Source organism: Mesoplodon bidens, assembly GCF_964165515.1.
Source record: "Mesoplodon bidens genome assembly, chromosome: 10".
Classification (NCBI taxonomy): Eukaryota; Metazoa; Chordata; class Mammalia; order Artiodactyla; family Ziphiidae; genus Mesoplodon; species Mesoplodon bidens.
The window spans coordinates 42,134,735-42,155,452 of NC_138172.1; the positions used below are offsets into that span (position 1 = coordinate 42,134,735).

At 38.0% G+C, this 20,718-nt stretch overlaps 2 protein-coding genes across 2 annotated transcripts in view; one reads left to right on the plus strand and one right to left on the minus strand.

Annotated features, from left to right (window-relative positions):
• The window catches only part of FYCO1 (FYVE and coiled-coil domain autophagy adaptor 1), a 318,269-nt gene extending 311,192 nt beyond the window's left edge, over window positions 1–7,077 (plus strand). Inside the window, exon 19 of the transcript XR_014016895.1 lies at window positions 6,473–7,077. The gene's annotated coding sequence lies outside the window, so the exon portion shown is untranslated. The remainder of the gene's footprint in view (window positions 1–6,472) is intronic.
• The window catches only part of SACM1L (SAC1 like phosphatidylinositide phosphatase), a 59,402-nt gene that overhangs the window by 26,339 nt on the left and 12,345 nt on the right, over window positions 1–20,718 (minus strand). Inside the window, exons 2-7 of the mRNA XM_081246590.1 lie at window positions 15,168–15,265; window positions 12,402–12,476; window positions 10,726–10,853; window positions 4,282–4,431; window positions 1,381–1,440; window positions 478–511 (exon numbers count right to left, since the gene is read on the minus strand). Of these exons, the coding sequence (XP_081102716.1) occupies window positions 478–511; window positions 1,381–1,440; window positions 4,282–4,431; window positions 10,726–10,853; window positions 12,402–12,476; window positions 15,168–15,265 (545 nt within the window). The remainder of the gene's footprint in view (window positions 1–477; window positions 512–1,380; window positions 1,441–4,281; window positions 4,432–10,725; window positions 10,854–12,401; window positions 12,477–15,167; window positions 15,266–20,718) is intronic.

Genomic DNA, 20,718 nt, shown 5'->3' on the forward strand with positions numbered 1-20,718 from the left:
CACCTCAGACCAAGCATCATTCTTTGTACACCATGTATTTTCATTTTTCTGTGGCTATTTCAAATGACAAATATAATTTTTAATTGTAATTCTCCTCTCCAACTTGCTGGTTATCCTAGTTCCTGAGTCTAACTTTTTTAATTGCTAAGGAAAATTTTCAATAGGCTAAAACTATTCTTGTTTATTGATACAAAGTCTAATAAAGCCAAAACACAGTGGACATATTTCTTCTTTTAAAACACCAGCCCCAGAGAGCATTAGTGAGTCTAAAGAGTTTATTCTATTAAAAAAACAATGGTCATTTACAACCAGTATTCTAAGATTTTATGTTAATGGTTTGATATTATTATCAAAAGAGATTTCTATTAATTCTAAAATACTCTCCTCATGTAATATTTGAGATTGTCTTTAAATCTAATTTCTAATAATATTTAAATAAAGGCTGCTAGAAAACTAAAGAGTAATATGTAAGGATACAGCCATATAATACCGGAAGAGCAAATCGATGGACCTGAAATGAAGATGTATGTTACGTTTAGGAATAAATATACTTCAAAAATAATAAACAAAAAGAAGCACTATATAAAAAATATTTACAGATGGGGAGGTAATATACAAATAAAACAAAGTAGTAAGCTTATGGGTAACTTTTAATTTTAAAGACATTTCTCTAATGTAACATTGTCTTTTTAATTAAAAAATTTAAGTATGTGCTACAGTCATTTGGGCTTGAACATTTGCAGATTTTGGAACACTAATAAAACTACATGAAGTTGCAGAATGTTTATCTCCCTCCTTTTCAGTCTTTGCCCGCAACAAGTTCACTGCTCCAGGGAAAAGATATCTCCACTTTAACGGTTTGCAGTTTAAACTACTTTTCCCAAAAAAGCAAAGCAAATGCCAAGAGATAATGCCATTAGGCAAATCTGTTTACCTAGATTCAATACATTATGCTTCCTAGGTGGCCTCCTTGTTTACATCTCATTTGTATAAACCAAGAACAGAGGAAGGTGACACCTATGCATGTCTATCCTGGGTGACGGAAGGGAGTCAGGTTCCCATAGGAAGACAAATGCAAAGCTCTCCACTGCCTGGGGAATTAGCTCTGGCCCGATTTCTAACATTATTCGCCTACCAAGACCCATTCTCTCTCTCTCACTTATAGAAAGCAATGTATTTATACTGAGGTATTTTTCTTTATTTAAGGCTTCTATAGAAGATTGGAGTAAAATAATTAGGCTTCTTCAACCTACAATGATGTGGGAGGGTAGATCGGATCAAAGTCCGTAAGTTAAAAACGTTAGGTAGCCATTTTATAACACGTATTCAATTAAAACTTGAATTGTAACAAATAAGCTGGTTTTATTTAGTGTACATTACCTCTGGCTGAGCAGAAAGTTCTCTTAGAAGATGACCATTCCATACAAACCGCTGGTCTGCCTAAGAGAGAAGTTTTAAAATTAATATTCAGTATCTCCTGCCAATTTGAGTTTCTACAGAAAGAAAAGTATAACAATCAATGTCTCCACCTGGTGGCTAGGAGCAGGTCTCTTTGACATGCTGCAAAAAGAACTCCACTTCCCTGCCAACTTGCCCCTCCTCCGGGTATCCCTGTCTCGTTGCCTCAAGCCAGTGCTGCTGGCCCATACAGAAACCTGGCAGTCCTTGCAGGCTCTTTCTCTTATATTTAATCAATCATCGAGTCCTAAATCCCCTTCCAGATCCATTTCCTCTTCTACATAACTATTCTCACCACCCCTGGCTAACACCTGACTGCAGCCCAACTACTAAAACAGCCTCCCTAGCCTCAAGCCTTAGCCTGGCCCTTCACAACCTTCCTCCACATCTGCCAGCAGTTGTTGTCTAACATGACACGTCTCGTGTCTGCTGGAAATTCTTCACTGGCTCACTGTCATCTAAAGAACCAAATCTTCACATGGCCTAACCAGTCCTGGAATCTAGCAACCCCTACTTAACTCTCTGCTCTCACCTCTGGCCACTCTGACCTTCAAACTATACAGAAGGAACTCCCTCAACAACTCAGCAGACTAACCAATTCTCTTCATTCTCTTTATAAAACACAGCAACGGACACTCCCCTGTCCCCCATCCCCAGCAGAAAGTCACAAGGAGTGGCTCTTGCATTCAGGCATAACCAGTTGAATGGTACACTTCCTGAGATTCAGATTGTGTGTTCCCAATCAGTTTGTGCCAGTTTTTCTTATTATTCATAACATAATTTAACTATTTTATAAATCAATGAAATATGACTTAAAAATAAACTGCTCTTTCTATAAAGTTGAATGATTTACAACAGAACTTGATAAAAGGCAAGTTGCTAAAAACAAAACTTCTGTTGAACTAGTAGTAAAAATGGCAACTATAAAAGACTGGAGAAACATAGTAAAAATATATAGTATTCTGCAAACAGACTGCTCTGTAAGTGTCAAAATCTTTAAAGAGACTTAAACTGGAAAGCATTATGGATATAATTTATACAGGAAAGACAATTAGGAATCAAGGAACCAAAAACAAAGAAAAGCTTATGATCCTATATCAAAAAATTGACCAGTCAATGTAAAATTTTATGTTTTAAGTTGAGATAAAATGTTTATAGTATATATGGTTCACTTATCACTTTTGTGATTCCCGAAGTTATGGTAACTCTGACTCTTCTGATTAGCTGACAAAAAATTCCCTCCCATCCCAACAGATGAGATGGCTTCTTCTTCAGTTTAGCCTAATATTGCCACTGCCTCTGACTGGAACCCTCCTTCTCCCACTGCTGCCTGATCAATAAGGCCTATTCATCATTAAGTCTCGGCTCAAAAATCACCTTCCTCTGCTCTGTACAGTCGTCCCTGACTCCCCCAGACAGAGTGAGTCCCGCCTTCCTTCAGGATCCCACCACACTTGGGTACCTATCTCTGTGACAGCAATTGTCCCTTGTTTTGTGATTGCCTGGACTTCCACTTCCCCAGTAGACTGCAGGCTCCCGAGAGGCAGGGGCATGTCTTTTCATTCTGTGTGGCCGGTGGCTAGTACAGTGCCTGGTACATGGCAGGCATCTGAGAGACATTTCATAGCGAATGGAGACTGTAGCAAAAAAGCAAGAGTCTCTTTGCAGTTAAAAGCCAAATTTCTTCATTGCTTAGCTTACATCTAAACTTACATTGAAGCCTACATATAATCTTACAAAATTAGACTATAAAGTCTTTAAAAAGCCAGTCAACTAAAATATCGATTTAGGATTTCCCTGGTGGCACAGTGGTTAAGAATCCACCTGCCAATGCAGGGGACATGGGATTGATCCCTGGCCCAGGAAGATCCCACATGTCGCGGAGCAACTAAGCCCATGCGCCGCGATTACTGAGCCTGTGCTCTAGACCCCACGAACCACAACTACTGAAGCCTGCGTGCCTAGAGCCCGTGCTCCGCAACAAGAGAAGCCACTGCAATGAGAAGCCTGTGCACTGCAATGAAGAGTAGCCCCCGCTCGCCGCAACTAGAGAAAGCCCGCGCGCAGCAACAAAGACCCAATGCAGCCAAAAAAAAAAGAAAAGATTTAGGTTGAGCTATATAAAATGATCATTTTTATTGGTCAAATATGGTCAATTAGTAGCAATTTCATATGGTCCAACCTAATAGATAACTGACAACTTTTTTTTTTTGACAGCAACCTTTTAAATGCTGTCTGCCCCCTAAACATATCTACTTTTGCTAACAAAAAATCAAGGCAGCAATTATCTAGGTTCCTGAACAGCAGAAATTTTATGTTGAAATCACCTGAGGTTCAGTTTTAAAGATACACTTAAGTCAATAAAATAACCAAAAACCCCACCCTAAACAAAAGCATATTTTTCAAGTTCTTAACAAGTTGTTACTTTTCTACTTGTAAAAACTATAAAAAAACACCACTGCAGAAAGAACATCATCCATTAGAACATTAATTTTACAAGTACAATTATGTTGCTAATGCTAATAACTGTTATAACACAGAACACAGAGAGCTAGGAAATTACCAACATTCATGTTTAAGCTAGATTTCTAAAAATGGACCCCTGTAGTTCTCAATCCTGTCTGTGTAACATACACAGATTCTGGGGTCCTGAATTTGGAAATGAGATGTCTATTTGAAACATGGTATACTTTCAAAGCCCCATACATGATCCTGATAGAGCCAGGACTGAGAAAAATCAATATGTATTTTATGGATGAAACAGAGAAAATCTCCTTAAAATTATTATTTTTTAAAGTAATAATAATTGAAAATTAAGCTTACCCTTTCCAAGAGACTCATTTCCTGGAATTCTGGACTAGTGTTAGACAGCCGCTGCAAAGTATGGGTCAAATCATATGTCGTTGAAAAGTAAAACCCATCCACACTCAAAACATGGTTTATCATTGCTAGGAAAGTTTTGTTATCTTGTAACTGTAAACAAAGGGGAGCAAATAATCAGTCTATCTTGTACTTGAAAAGGAATCTATCAACATGACAAAAGAGTGAAAATAAAAACCTGCAAGTTCAGCCCTGTTAAATGCCACTGGCACAAAGACTGGGCGAGGAGGATGCTCACCATTTCCCCAGGACCTGGGACAGTTCCTGATACATGGACAATGCTCAGCACCATAGGGTATTATATTAACTGATTAGACCTCCTTTCCCATTGGTATCCTTCACAATTTTTACTTTAAAGGGCAGAAGAGTCACATTAACAAAACATCACCACCTTAGGTTATGACCTACTGTGTCCCAGACACTTTACAGAGATTCTCCTGTATCTTCACAGCAACCCCTTGCTAGTTTAGCATTAATTATCCTCATTTGACAGAAGAAAAACATAAATTCATGAGGGGCCCAGTAACAGAGAGTCAATAACAAGAGAACAATACCATCCTCATTCCTAAGAAACTTTACTGGTTTGGGCTAGTTGGGAAGTAAAATGGGATTCTTTACCAAAAAAAAAAAAAAAAAAAAAACAAAGACTGAAAAGAGAAGTCCAGGAGAGAGAGAAGTAGCCAAGATGGTAGCACAGGAAAACCCTGAGCTCACCTCCTCCCACAGGCACACCAAAACTACAACTATTCACAGAACAACTATCTATAAGAGAAACCTGAAGACTAGTAGAACAGATTTTTCACAGCTAAAGATATAAAGAAGAAACCATGATATGGGTAGGAGGGGGGGAGACCTGGTATAGTCAAGACCCACACTCTCAGGTTGGTGACCCACAAATGGGGAGAATAATCACAATTGCTGAGGTTCTCCCCAGTGAGCAAGGGGTCTGAGCCCCACATCAGCTACTGAGGCCAACGATCTTGCATCAGGAAGACAAGCCCCCAGAATGTCTGGCTCTGAAGGCCAGAAGGCCAGCAGGGTTTGCGTGCAGGAGAGCAGGACAACTGTAGGAAACAGAGACTCCACTTTTAAAGGGCCCATACAAAATTTCACATGCTCCAAGTCCTAGCATGGAGGCATTTGAAAGGAGCCTAAGTCAGACCCACTTAGTGATCTTTGCGAGCCTCCTGGAGAGGCAGGAGGCAACTGGGACTGCTGCTACTGGGGATGCAGATGTTGACAGCAGCTGTCTCAGAGAGTTTGTTCTACCACGAGGACACTGGTGCTAGCAAGTGCCATTTTGGAGTCCTCCTTCTGGCCTATTAGTGCAGGGGCTTACCTGCCCACCAGCAGGCCAGCACCAGTGCCGGGACACCCCAGGGCCAACAACAGAAAAGAACAATGAAACTAAGACCTGTTTTTCTGAAAAGATAAATAGAAATTGATAAACCTTTAGCCAGACTCATCAAGAAAAAAGGAGGTAGGGCCTAACTAAAATCAGAAATGAAAGAGGACAAATTACAACCAACACCACAGAAATACAAAGGATCATAAGAGATTATTACAAATAATTATACACCAATAAAATGGACAACCGAGAAGAAATGGATAAATTTCTAGAAACGTACAATCTCCCAAGACTGAATCAGGGAGAAACTGAAAATATGAACAGATTTATTACCAGTAATGAAATTGAATCAGTAACCAAAAAACTACCAACAAAGTCCAGGATCAGATGGCTTCTCAGGTGAATCTACCAAACATTTACAAAAGAGTTAACACCTAGCCTTCTCAAACTATTCCAAATAATTGAGGAGGAAGGAATGCTTCCAAACTCATTCCATGAGGCTAGCATTACCCTGATACCAAAACCAAATAAAGATACCACACACACACACACAAAATTATAGGCCAACATTACTGATGAACACAAATGCAAAAATCCTCAGCAAAACATTAGCAAACCAAACTCAACAGTACATTTAAAAAATCACACACCACGATCAAGTGGTACTGATCCCAAGAGCGGAAGGACAGTTTAATATCCACCAATCAATCAATATGATACACCACATTAACAAACTGAAGAATAAAAAGCATATGATCGGGCCTCCCTGGTGGCGCAGTGGTTGAGAGTCCGCCTGCCGATGCAGGGGATGCGGGTTCGTGCCCCGGTCTGGGAGGATCCCATATGCCGCGGAGCAGCTGGGCCCGTGAGCCATGGCCGCTGGGCCTGCGCGTCCGGAGCCTGTGCTCCGCAGCGGGGGAGGCCACAAGAGTGAGAGGCCCGCATACCGCAAAAAGAAAAAAAAAAAAAAAAAAAGCATATGATCATCTCAATAGATGCAGGAAGAGCTTTTTACAAAATCCAATATACATTTATGATAAAATCTCTCAACAAAGTGGGTATACAAGGAACATACTTTTAACATTATTAATAAAGACCAGGGAATTCCCTGGCCGTCAAGTGGTTAGGACTCCGTGCTCTCCCTGCTTAGGGCCCAGGTTCAATCCCTGGTCGGAGAACTAAAATCCCACAAACCACGTGACAGGGCCAAAAAAAAAAAGACTATATATGACAAATCTACAGCCAACATCAAGCTCAACAGTGAAAAGCTGAAAGCATTTCCTCTAAGATCAGGAATAAAACAAGGATGCCCATTCTCACTACTTTTACTCAACATATTATTAGATGTCCTAGCTACAGCAATTAGACAAGAAAAAGAAAACAAAGGAACCCAAATTGAAAAGAAGTAAAATTGTCACTGTTTGCAGATGACATGATACTATATTTAGAAAACCCCAAAGTAAAGATGCCACCAAAAAACTAGTAGAATAGGACCGCCCTGCTGGCACAGTGGTTAGGAATCTGCCTGCCAATGCAGGGGACACAGGTTCAAGCCCTGGTCTGGGAAGATCCCACATGCTGTGGAGCAACTAAGCCCACACGCCACAACTACTGAGCCTGAGCTCTAGAGCCTGCGAGCCACAACTACTGAAGCTCGCGTGTCTAAAGCCCGTGTTCCGCACAAGAGAAGCCACTGCAATGAGAAGCCTGCGCACCATAACGGAGAGTAGCCCACACTTGCCACAACTAGAGAAAGCCCACACGCAGCAACGAAAACCCAATGCAGCCAAAAATAAAATAAATAAATTTTAAAGATAAAAATAAAATGGCAGGATATAAAATTAATATATACAGAAGTCTGTTGCATTTCTATGCAGTAACAATGAACTAACAGGAAGAGAAACTGAGAAGACAATCCCATTTACAACTGCATGGAAAAGAATAAAATGCCTAGGAATAAATCTAACCAAGGTGGTAAAAAGACCCGTCATTAGAAAACTGTAAGACATTGACAAGAAAACCATAATTCAAAAGGATATATGTACCCCAACGTTCACTGCAGCACTATTTACAATAGCCAGGACATGGAAACAACCTAAACATCCAACGATAGATGAACGGATAAAGAAGATGTGGTACATATATACAATGGAATATTAGTCAGCCATAAAAAGGAATTAAATTGGGTCATTTGTAGAGATGTGGATGGACCTAGAGTCTGTCATACAGAGTGAAGTAAGCCATAAAAAGAAAAACAAGTATCATATATTAATGCATATATGTGGAATCTAGAAAAATGGTACAGATAAACCTATTTGTAGTGCAGGATTAGAGATGTAAACATAGAGAACAGACATGTGGACACGGGCAGCAGTGGGGAGAGGAGGGTGGGACAAACTGGGAGATTAGGTTTGACATAAATACACTACCATGTGTAAATCAGATAGCTAGTGGGAACCTGCTGTATAGCACAGGGAGCTCAGCTCAGTGCTCTGTGACGACCTAGATGGGTGGGATAGGGGCGGGTGGTGGGAGTGAGGTCCAAGAGGAAGGGGATATAGGTATAGCTGACTCACTTCATTGTACAGCAGAAACTAATACAACACTGTAAAGCAATTTTACTCCAATAAAAAAATTTTAAAAAAGGAAAAAAAATGATACAAACAGACCCACAGACAGAGAACAAACTGGTGGTTGCCAGTGGGGAGGGAGGGGTAGGAAGGATGAGTGAAATAGGTAAGGGAGATTAAGAGATACAAACTTCCATTTATAAAATAAGTAAGTCATGGGGATATAATATACAGAATACAGTCAATAATATTTTAGTAACTTTGTATGGTGACAGTTGGTAACTAGACTTCTCATGGTGATCATTTTATAATGCGTAAAAATATTGAATTACCATGCTGTACACCTGAAACTAATATAATATTGTAAGTCAATTACACTTCAATAAGCAATAAAGGAAGATCCAGTAAAAGCAGTATATCTATTTATTTTCTGATAATTATTTTAGCTGGCTTTCCCAATGAATACCAAGACTGACATTTGTTTTTATCCTTGTTTTAAAAAATAATTTTTAATATTTGTTACTGTTTAGCAAATGATTAATGTTAATTCATGTTACGAATCTACATACAAAATTTTTAATTTGGCCTCAACATTTTTGTAAAAAACAAAAGGTATAAATAAGCAAAGCATATACAGTGAGGAATGCTAAAATTAGTTACATAGCCTGAAAACAAACCATAGCAATAAAGAAGAAACTGTTCAAGTAAATATTACTAGGCTATTAAATGAAAACAAGCATTTTTATTGCCTTAATTCTCATGTCTCATAGAGAATGAGCTTATTAATATATTGATAGATATATATACAGTAAGAAAGAAATTTTAAGTTTAAAGTATAAAAACCATATTCTACAGCTTTACTTAGTCAATAAGACAATAGTGCTAGGACTGATTTTTTTTAAATGTTTATCATAGCTAAGATACATATTTTAGAATAATAAGCTTTCTTTTAAAAAACTTTTTGTAATCTTGGGAATAAAAATACAACTTAAAATTTTTAAAAAGCAAATATTATAAATAAAGTACATTTAGAAAACAAGTACTCAATAGACGTAAATCTCTAAACATAATGTTGACTTAAAAAAAGTAATTTTCAAAAACTAGAAGAGGGTTAATGCCATTCATGTAAGTTTTAAAAAATACTGCAAGCAAAAACAGATATTGTTTGAATATGAATACAGGCAGTCTTCACTTTGTGTGACAGGGTGGGACTATAAAAATGACCATGTTATCTTAATCTTAATAATCTTAAACTATCTTAATAATCAATAGGAAAGTTAAGATCATTCCGTGACTTAAAATTTTTTTAATCAACACATTAAAAACTCTCCTACTCTAAGTTATAAATGTATAGGGAAATGAAAAAATAGTAAAACGTTATTCAGTATACTGTAATTTGAAACATTGATAATTAAAAATATTTTACTTCTGGTCAAAATTTATCAAGAGTAGCCTGAACAGTGCTTGCATTCTTCTCCATGTAAATTATGATACCATCTTTTCTACACCCTGATGAACTGTCGTACATCTAAGCCTGAACTAGCTTCTAACACTTAATCCTTCGTACTATTAATATCATGAAATACTTCTGTGAGTTCCTTTAATGTGAAGTTTGTTACCGGCATCACTTGCTCTGGGACACGTTCAACCTTTTCATCACGACCATTAATGTCGATAACGTCACCTTCACTGAGAGTCTCTTATTCCCACCATCAGCTATTTCTTCTATACTCTATTCATGTTCAATTTGAATTTCACTTCTAGAGTTGTCATTTTTTGTTTCATTGCACTTTCATCTTTGGTGAGCTAATTCTTTAGTCAATATATCATGGTAACTGAAATTTAAACTGTGTTGTTGGGAACTGGTGTTAACTAAACTGTGGTAACTGAAATCCATGCATATAGGAACTGTGCAAAAAGAGGACTGTTTGAACATGTACACATGCACACACACTTATATTCCCATGTGGCAAAACTGAAGAAAGCTTTCTCCCTAGGGAAAGAGGGAATGAAACGGGATGAGTGGAACTTCAAAGATAATTTTTTTTTTTTAGTAATATATAGGAGCATCCCTTTTATTTTTATTTCTTTTAACATCTTTATTGGAGTATAACTGCTTTACAATGGTGGAAAGATATTTAATATTTTATTTCTTCACAAAAAGGATATGAAGTTAAATCTACGTGTTGACTACATGTGCATTTTCAGTCTGTCCTTTTCTCTTGTATGAAATTTCATATCTAAGAATTGAGTCAGTTAAAAAAAACCCAAGTGCAATAAAATATATGAACAGTTTAAAAAGAAATATATTTTAGGGCTAGGTATGTAGAGTGACCAGCTCTATGCATTGTTTAAATAATCAGGTTTAAAAGAAATCCATCAAACATTCTTTGTGTTCCACCTCCCTTCCCCATCCACCCCATGGGACTTCTTTGGATTTTGCAATTAGTAAGTGCTTCCAGTTCTTACCTGAATATCAGTTAAGTGCAACATTGTCTTCTTATAAGAAAGGACATCAAAATCTATTGCTTTCCAGATTACATGATTGAAAAATTCACCTATTTTTTTCTTTTTGGTAATGACAATTAGGTAATTACCTGCAAAAAAGCACAGCCAAGTACACATAAACAGAAATAAGGCAACTGTAAAGCCAGAAATAGTAGTCCTTATTCTTTAAAGGCGAGTTATGGGAATTCCCTGGCAGTCCAGTGGTTAGGACTCTGTGCTTTCACTGCCGAGGGTGCAAGTTTGATCTCGGGTCAGGGAACTAAGGTCCTGCAAGCCTTGAGGTGCAGCCAAAATAAATAAAAATAAATAATGGCGAGAGCTGTGCTAAATAGATAAAGGACCCATACTTTTTGAAAAGCAATCGTATAATTTATGAATAGAAAGACCAGCATATTATTTAGACAAATTTTTATTAAAAGATCAAATTTTTTCTCAGAAAGATAAAAGTAAAAGCTTTTGGTAACCAGAGCAGTGATCCTAGCAGATGGAAAGTACAGACAGAAAACGCTTCTCTCTCACTCTCCTGTCATCCCCAAAGCATACGGGCCTCTGCTAATGCATTTTCCAACGTGTAGCTTAAAGCATCATAGGTCATAATATCTGGCCACTGCAGATATCTACACCTCCCATGTCCTTCATGTCATTCTAAATGGTAGAGAAATGTGCTGGGGCAGTATAACTAACTGGTTACTGGAACATTCCAAAGATGAGTGGTCAGGAATCAAGAAGCGATCCCAGCACCATGCATTAATACACCAACCCTGATCCTGGCCACCTCCTCCTCCCACAAATAAACCAGGGTAAGCCTTTACCACTAGATTAATTCTTCACATCTGTTCAAGGCTCTAATCACAAGTGCCCTCCCTGAAAGTTTTCCTATGTACATCTCTCTCCTAGAACTTGTCACACTGTTCTGCAGTAATTTACTATTTAAATGCCTCTCTCACTCAACTGTAAGCTACAGGACAAAAGGGACTTGCATCTTTTATAAATAACATCCAGCACAGTGCCTGATACAATAGGAACTTTTCAAAAGTTCAATGAAATAAAATTTAGATTAAAAACCATCACTTTCCTAATAACGCAGAACCATGGAGTTGAAGGTTTAGAATACTCTGGTCCAGGACTTCCCTGGTGGCACAGTGGTGAAGAATCCGCCTGCCAATGCAGAGGACACGAGTTCGAGCCCTGATCGGGGAAGATCCCACGTGCCGTGGAGTAACTAAGCCCGTGTGCCACATCTACTGAGCCTGTGCTCTGGAGCCCACGAGCCCCAACTACTGAAGACCGTGCGCCTAGAGCCCGTGCTCTGCAACAAGAGAAGCCACCGCTATGAGAAGCCTGCGCACCGCAATGAAGAGTAGCCCCCACTCGTCTCAACTAGAGAAAGCCCGCGTGCAGCAACGAAGACCCAACGCAGCCATAAATAAATAAATAAATAAATTCACACACACAAAAATAGAACCTCAGGCTTACAAATTTAACCACTTGCTATTTGGGGTATATTACTTTTAGAAATTAATGACAAACACCTACAGATTTATTGCCTAAAGCAAGATATAAAGTGTGCCTTCATCTTATACTCTAATAGCGTCGATTTAATTACCTTCTTGTCCATCTTAGCTCATTTTTCTTACCTGCCACCAGATGAATTGTGCCCAGTATACCAAATATTGGTCTTGTGACAGCTGAAGGAGGAATATCTTTCTTGACTTTAAAGAAGAAAGTAAAGAAAAATGACTTAGAAAAAGCTCACCAACTGAAAGAGAAATGTAGTTTCATTTCAATGGTTACTTCAATATGCACGCTTTGTTCTAAGAAAACAACATTCCTTCATTAGTGTTAGACCTCCAGCTAGGCAGAATATAAAATAAAGATGTCCATGTTACATATAAAGGTCTCTGCCTGTCTAGAATATGGTGCCAAAAGTAACACGCTTCAGCAACCTCACTACGTAAATTAAGGGTTATTTTCCAATGCCAATTTTCAACCAAATTTATTCAACCTCTTGTCAGAAACCAAATCTTTACCCCTTTAAGAGAATTAGAAAGTAAATGGAAGTTGAAACAAGATTTTAATCTCAACATGCAACAAATGGAATGCAAAAAAAGGACTCGCCTAATTCCCTAATAAGAATGTGAGACATGGAGGCCAAGATCCAAGAGGGGAGGAGGAAGGAAAAGCCTCCTGTTCATGTCTAAAAGAAACATACAGGTATCCAGGGAGGCAATATCATCAGCTGCGATTTTATCAATAATGCCGTTATTAATAAAGACTACCTTACATTACAAGGTTCATTTCACAACTGTTAAACTTTAAGCCAATGTGTTTCACAAAACATATTTTGTAGAACTCTAGTTGAGGGAATAATGCCCAAAAAGAGGGGAGGTAGGGTCTCCCAGTCAAAGAAACTTACTTTGCTACATCCATACTAACTCTACTCCTGCCAGAGTCACAACGCACAGTAGGAAATTAAAGGCTCTGAGAAGGCCTACAGTAAACGAAAGCTGTTCCACTGTTTAATTCAAAGTTTTCCAAACTTATGTGGCTATACAATTTTTCTTTCAGTCACAGTTTAATTATCAGCCTGGGTCCCATTCTGAAACACTGCTGTAAACTCCAGTCCTGTTTCTTAAAGGCAGTCCTGTTTTTCTAAATAAACTAATTGTGAATAAGGTCTAAAATTCACTTGTTTCTCTCAATAATTCAATTCACTTAGCAATGCTATGCCATAATTAATTACCATGAAAAATGGAAATACCAGTGCAGTTAAAAGCTCAGAGAAGATTCTGAATATACTGAGATCATTGATAAACATAAATGTACTACTGATACAGCTGTAAGTTACATTAACTGGAGCGTAATATCAATAACATTATGATAATTCCTAAGACTATGTTGGTTTTTTGGGGAAGAAAAAAAATTCCTCTTTCAGTGGCAATGGTTTGTATTCCCAATGATGGTAAAAGGAAACTGCCAGAGAAACTGTGATCGACAGCCCCTCATCATCACTAGCTTCAGGTCAAAGTATCTCTTCATGTGTCTACCAACGACTGTTTGGTTATCATTTTTACATCCAAACTATTCAAAATCTTTAGCTTTGTCCACTCAAATGGGTCTGCATTCTCTACTTACAAATAAAATGTCACTGAAAGGACAAAAAATAATTGAAAATACATCCATACTAAAGCTTTTATAAGACACTAGGTGGTTGGGAATTCTCTGGTGGTCCAGTGGTTAGGACTCCGAGCTTCCACTGCCGGAGGCACGGGATGGATCCCTGGTTGGGGGGACTAAGGTCCTCGTGGCAAGGCCCACCACCCCCAGCCCGCACCCCCCCACCCAAAAATAAAAAAGACACCGGGTTGTATCAATATGTTATAAAGTAGTGGGACTAAACTTCAGACATACACTAAGCATGGTTAAAATCAGTCAGCTATTCTGAGAGAGCAGTCACGAAGCAACAGTCACAGGAAATGCCAAATTATCAAACTAAAACAGCTCTTACTTTATTTGGTCAAAGGAAAAGCTTACCAGAAAAAGCAGACAACCAAGGAAATGGAGATTCATAGTCCTACCTTTCTTACACTTTAGTATCCTATGCAAAATATTTTCATGTTTCACTTAATCTGTTCAAAGGATATTTACCATTTACCGAATGCCTACTCTATGGTTACTCAAATACTGCCCTTCAGAAAAAAATTAATACAGAACACTATCTAGAGGTAAATTTTTAAACAAATGGAATATGAAATTCTAAATGTGATATCACATGATACTTTAATTCGTCACCAAAATTACTTCACATTAATCTAGTCAGAAATCAGTGTTCCACACAATTGAAAAACAAGTTGCTTTTCTCACCCCAGAGAAGCAAAGCTAAATTATAACTGGATTGATAGATAAGATAGATAGATAAAGCTTAGGAAAATCATTCTGCCTAAAACACAAGTTTTACCCAGTGATGTATATATTATTTTTCATTTATTAAATTATCCTCATAGTCATGAATATTTTCAAAACCAATCAGCTGTTAACATTCCACACACTTACTGCTAAAACAACTTTCTCACACTCAAATAATTCAAATCTTACAGCTAGAAAGGAACCTAACACATCAACAAAACCAAATCCTGTTACGGTATTGATAAGGGAACAAATAAAGAACGTTTTTAAATCCTTATGAATAGTAAAATGCTACCTAAAAATTTCAAGATCATTTCTCCTTTTCATGAAAAGGAAAAAGTATAAAATTAATGCATAAAAATCAAATGAGGTAGCAAGAATTAAAATTTTCTAAGAAGACACTCAGATATCCACACTCACATGGATATCATTAATTTAACTATTGCAACTTAAGTGTAAAATCTTTCTAGACACTTCTAAATCTGGCCATGAAATACCTGAGAGCGTAACTTCTGTGGACACACGGTCGATGATAAGTACATCATCTGCTCCATCATCACAAGCTTCCACATAAAATTTTTCAGGTGTGATATGCCTAAGAAGAAATTTAAAACCAGAAATAACGAAGTGAAATGAAGACTTCCAAAAAAAACTATTATAACAATTTAACAGTGTTTAAATTTGACATCATTGGGCTTCCCTGGTGGCGCAGTGGTTGAGAGTCCGCCTGCCGATGCAGGGGACACGGGTTCGTGCCCCGATCCGGGAGGATCCCACATGCCGCGGAGCGGCTGGGCCCGTGAGCCATGGCCGCTGAGCCTGCGCGTCCGGAGCCTGTGCTCCGCAGCGGGAGCGGCCAGAACAGTGAGAGGCCCGCGTACCACACACACACACAAAAATTGATATCATTTTCCCAGCTTCTGAATAAAGCTATTATGCTGTCCTTATGTGTTCACTGCAACTCTTTTCACCTAATTTAATGCTGATAAGGTTTTAATTTGCTGTAAAACTACCACTCTGACTTACATAAGAAAATCATACTAAAATCTAATTTATACTCAACATGGTGCAGGAGGCAATGTAGCACAGCAGTCAGGAGCACATTCTATGGAACCAGACTGACTGTGCTGTGTGAATTTGGGCACGTTACTCCTCCCCTGTGTTCCTCAGTTCCCTTACCCACAAAATAAGGATAATACCAGACTCATTAAATTGCATTGTTGTGAGGATAAAATGAGATAATCTTTGATAAGCACTTAGAACACGTGACACATAGTAACCCAGATTTAAATATTAGCTAAAAACACTAAGAAACACATTTCCAGGAAATTGTTTAAAATAAACTACTTTAACATGTTTGTATTTTGTTTGAATGCCACTGATGTGTTCTGGAAAAAAAAAAAAACCTCATCCTGCAAAGTAAAAAATAAAGGGGGTAAAATTAGGGTCGGGACAGAGTACTCAGAATTTTTGCAACTTTGTAACCTGAGTCCAACAAAAATTAACAGTTGGCTCCTCAGGAGGTAACATGGATAACTCCAGGCAAGCAATTCAGCATGGCTGGGGACTGCCTCAGGAAATAACAATCAACAAAAACTAAATAAAGTTAAAATAAAGATTTGCAGGCACTAAAACAATGGAGACTGAGGCTGTTGTTAAGGTGGGCACAGGAGTAAATACAGGTATCTGCCGGGGATTGGTTCCAGATACCAAAATCTGTGGATGCTCAAGTCCCTCATATTAAATGGTGCAGTACAGTCAGCCCTCTGCAACCGTGGATTCAACCAAGTTGGAACCTGCAGGTATGGAACCCGCAGGTACGGAGGGCCTCCAGGAGCTGACCAGAGTTGGGGCAGGAACTAGCTTGTTTGTTTTTCCAGGGACTAATCTCTGCTGTTCTTAAACCACACTGGAAAGAACATCTGTCTGTGCAGCAGCCAATCTGAGGGCTTTTCCCTTTCCTTTTAAATTCTACTCCCTCTATTCTACTCCTCTTGCCAATGAAAAATCTTATATAAACCCACACACCATCACTGATATCACTTCTTACTTACTGACCATGTAGAAGCTTTTTGGTGTTATAGAAACAAGTGCTGTAGCAGAACAAACTGTACTGACCATTTTTGACTATAAGTTTTTGAGGAATAATCAACACTTAATTATCCAAATATAACTTACATCCTTTTATGGTTCATCTATAACTAACTTCTTAATATTTCCTCCATGGGGTGGGAGTGGGGTATGCCAAGGAAATGAAAGTCAATTTTAATACAAAATAAGAAATGCAACAAAGGAAACAAATCTGCTTCAAATATGGCAGTCTTCAATTCAAACTAAATATATGTTCCTTTTTATTCCTGAATAGTAGTCCACTGTATGGATATATCACAATTTGTTTATTCATTAACTTGCTGATGGACATTTGTGCCGTTTCCAGTTTAGGATATTATGAACAAGGCTTCTATGAACATTCTAGTACAAGTCTTAAGGCAGACACATGCATCATTTCTCTTGGATGACTACTTAGAAGTAGAATGGCTGGGTCATATGGTAGTTGTATGTTTAACTTGCACAGAGAAAGGAAAACGGGAGTGATTACAGACACAAGGAAACTTTTAGGGGTAATGACTGTATTCATTTGATACTGGTGATGGTTTCACAGGTGTAAAATATATCAAAATGTATCAAAGTGCATGCAATAAATATGTGCAGTTTATTGTATGTCAACTATGCTTCAATAAACCTATAAAAAGAAAAGCAAAGTGAGAGGTCCTGAAACAAACTAAAGGAAGTATAAAAAAACTTCCAGACAATCTAGTCATAGGATAGTTACCTCTAGTCTCAAATCATTAAAAAAAAAAAAAAATCCAACACATCAGTCCATATCTGCAGAAGATGTTTTGTGCAAGGGTAAGTTGCACTCCAGGAGTAAGTCTATAAATTTATTGAAAAGCTACCATGTGCTAATAAGCATTACACAAGCACTAGGGACAAGGAGGTAGGTGATAAATTAAAAAACAAGTAACAAATAGAAACAAAAATTTTAAACAAAAAGTAGACCTGAAAAACAAGACTTCTTTATAAAAGTCTTTGGAAAAAATTCTTTCTCTAAATCAGAGGGCATTTTATAAGCCTCACTCTTTAGAATCCCTCCACACCCTAACAACCCCCAATCTTTTAAATGCTGTTTAAATGCCTGTGCATCAGATGTCCCACTGCATTTCCAGGTCTTAAACAGGCTCAGGATCTGAAAGAGTCATGTGAAATGCTTTCCTATAATGGAAAATGCTTTCCTACAATGAAGATTTCAATCATGAGAAGGATGTGACAAGTTGTTGGTAGTTCTTGAGATGTTGAGGTCACGTGCAGGGACAGGAGAGTGGCCTCAGGCTGACAGCCAGCAAGAAAACAGGGACCTCAGTCCAACAACCACAAGAAAATGGATTTGGTCAACACCCTGAATGAGCTGGATTCTTCCTCAGAGCCTCCACTATGAAACATTTGATTTTAGCCCAGTGAGACTCATATTGGACTTCTGACCGACAGTAACTAAGAGATAATACATTTGTATTGTTTAAAGTTTCTAAGCTTATGGTAATTTGGTACAGCAGCAATAGAAAACTACTACAGTGATCAAATCCCTCCTGGAATGAAATAACCTCCACATTAACTCCTGGCCAAAACACAAAAACACTTTATCTTCCTGGAACAAAGCAAAGAGATGTTTCCTTCAACTGAGTTTGATACCTAGTGTGTTAGTTTCTAAGTGCTAAAACATTTTAAAAACCATTTTTAATGGAATATCTTTAATTTATATTTTATTAAACCAAGGTTTTTTCCTTATGTCTTAACCTAAGTATAAGTAACAATGTTTTCTTGACTGACTAGGATCTTGAACACATCGATTTCTGGGCCATCCTACCGAAAGATGATTCCTTCAAATTCTAGTAACACAGTATGGTGAAAAAATTACAGGTTTTAAGCTCTTACAAACCTGGTTTGAATTCCAACTCCATGCTTACTGTCATGAGTCCCTGAACAAATCACTGAACTTCCCAGCTCAGCTTTCTCTCTATTAAAAAGTGGTAAGTGATCGGTGAGGGTAAATGAGAGAATATGCGTGACATGCCTGGCACTAAGAAGAGACTCCACGAAATGGTGGCATTATTATTTTTACTAAGTGACCTCAGACCACTGAGTTTTAGTTTGTTTCTCTTCTGCTGTCTCAGTCTCTTGACAAAGCCATCACCACTGCTCCTACTCAGCTGCTTTAGTTTTACATTTGAGACAAAGGCTGATGAATGCTACACAGTTCTGACCACGAGTGAAGTCCCTGGGTTTTATTATATCCATCTTCTTCATATTGCTCAGGGCCCTAAGCTCTTCTAAATTCACAGCTGTATTTGGGGGGGAAAAGCTAGCACAGTTTACTTCACACAAATGCTGTTACTTCTTTAATAACTAATGTTATTCTTGATATAAGAGATGATTATCAACATACAATCTCAGAAATCAAATTCCTCCACTTTTTCAATATAATGAACAAAAACACAAAGCTTGCATCTAAATAAACAGCCAGTAAAGAAATGCATACTGTGTTCCCTCAATAGCTCCACCATCTTATACTTTGACTTCTTTTATCTATATACAGTAGGCCCTCCTTATCCATGGGTTCCACAAGGGTGGATTCAACCAACAGTGGATTGAAAACATTCAAGAAAAAAAAATTCCAGAAAGTTCCAAAAAAGCAAAACTAGAATTTGCTGAACACCAGCAACTATTTGCATAACATTTACATTGTATTTACAACTATTTACATAGCATTTACATTGTATTAGGTATTACAGAGATTATTTCAAGTATACAGGAGGATGTACATAGGTTATATGTAAATACTACGCCACTTATATACGGAAGTTGAGCATCTTTGAATTTTGGTAACTGACGGGGGCCCTAGAACCAATGTATTTAAGCTTCTCACCTGCAAAACTTCTACCATAAAAATAAATTATTTGAATGAAGTCAATGAACTTAAAAAAATCATACAAGTTTTGGTGTGTTACCTAACAGAAACCTTTTAGTCAGTGAAATTTATTATAAAATCAAATATTTATAAGAGCAGAAAAATCTCCTATTAAAATTTTAATATGTATAATTATGTAAAATATATATAAAAATAAATATATTTAAAAATATACATGGAACAAAAAGTATCCCTAATATAAGCAATTAAAAATTTTTTCCCAACTTGACATTTAAATTTAAAACTGATCTGGAAGGGTGTGGAACACTGAAAAAATATATACATTTTGGGGACTTCCCTGATGGCGCAGTGGTTAAGCATACACCTGCCAATGCAGGGGACACGGGTTCGAGCCCTGGTCTGGGAAGATCCCACATGCCACGGAGCAACTAAGCCCATGAGCCACAACGACTGAGCCCGCACGCCTAGAGCCCGTGCTCCACAACGAGAAGCCACCACAATGAGAAGCCCACGCACCACAACGAGAGTAGCCCCTGCCCGCCACAACTAGAGAAAGCCCACACACTGCAATGAAGACCCAATGCAGCTGCAAATAAATAAGCTTATTAAAAAATATAGGGCTTCCCTAGTGGCACAGTGGTTGAGAGTCCGCCTGCCGATGCAGGGGACATGGGTTCGTGCCCAGGTCTGGGAAGATCCCACATGCCGTGGAGCGGCTGGGTCCGTGAGCCATGGCCGCCGGGCCTGCGCGTCCGGAGCCTGTGCTCCGCAACGGGAGAGGCCACAACAGTGAGAGGCCCGCGTACCACAAAAAAAAAAAAAAAAAAAAAAAAAAAAAATATATATATATATATATATATATCTTGGATTAAGACTTTAAATCATATACAAAAAATATACAGCCACAGAAATAGGCCTTTACTAATTGTTACATTCCTAATAATCAGTCAAAGTTAATAACCTCACTATGTGTTTAAAATCCTTAAAATTACATAGTTAGATTTCTTTTATATGAAGGTGAAATATACTATATATAACACTTCCAGTCTGGCTACGTACATGTG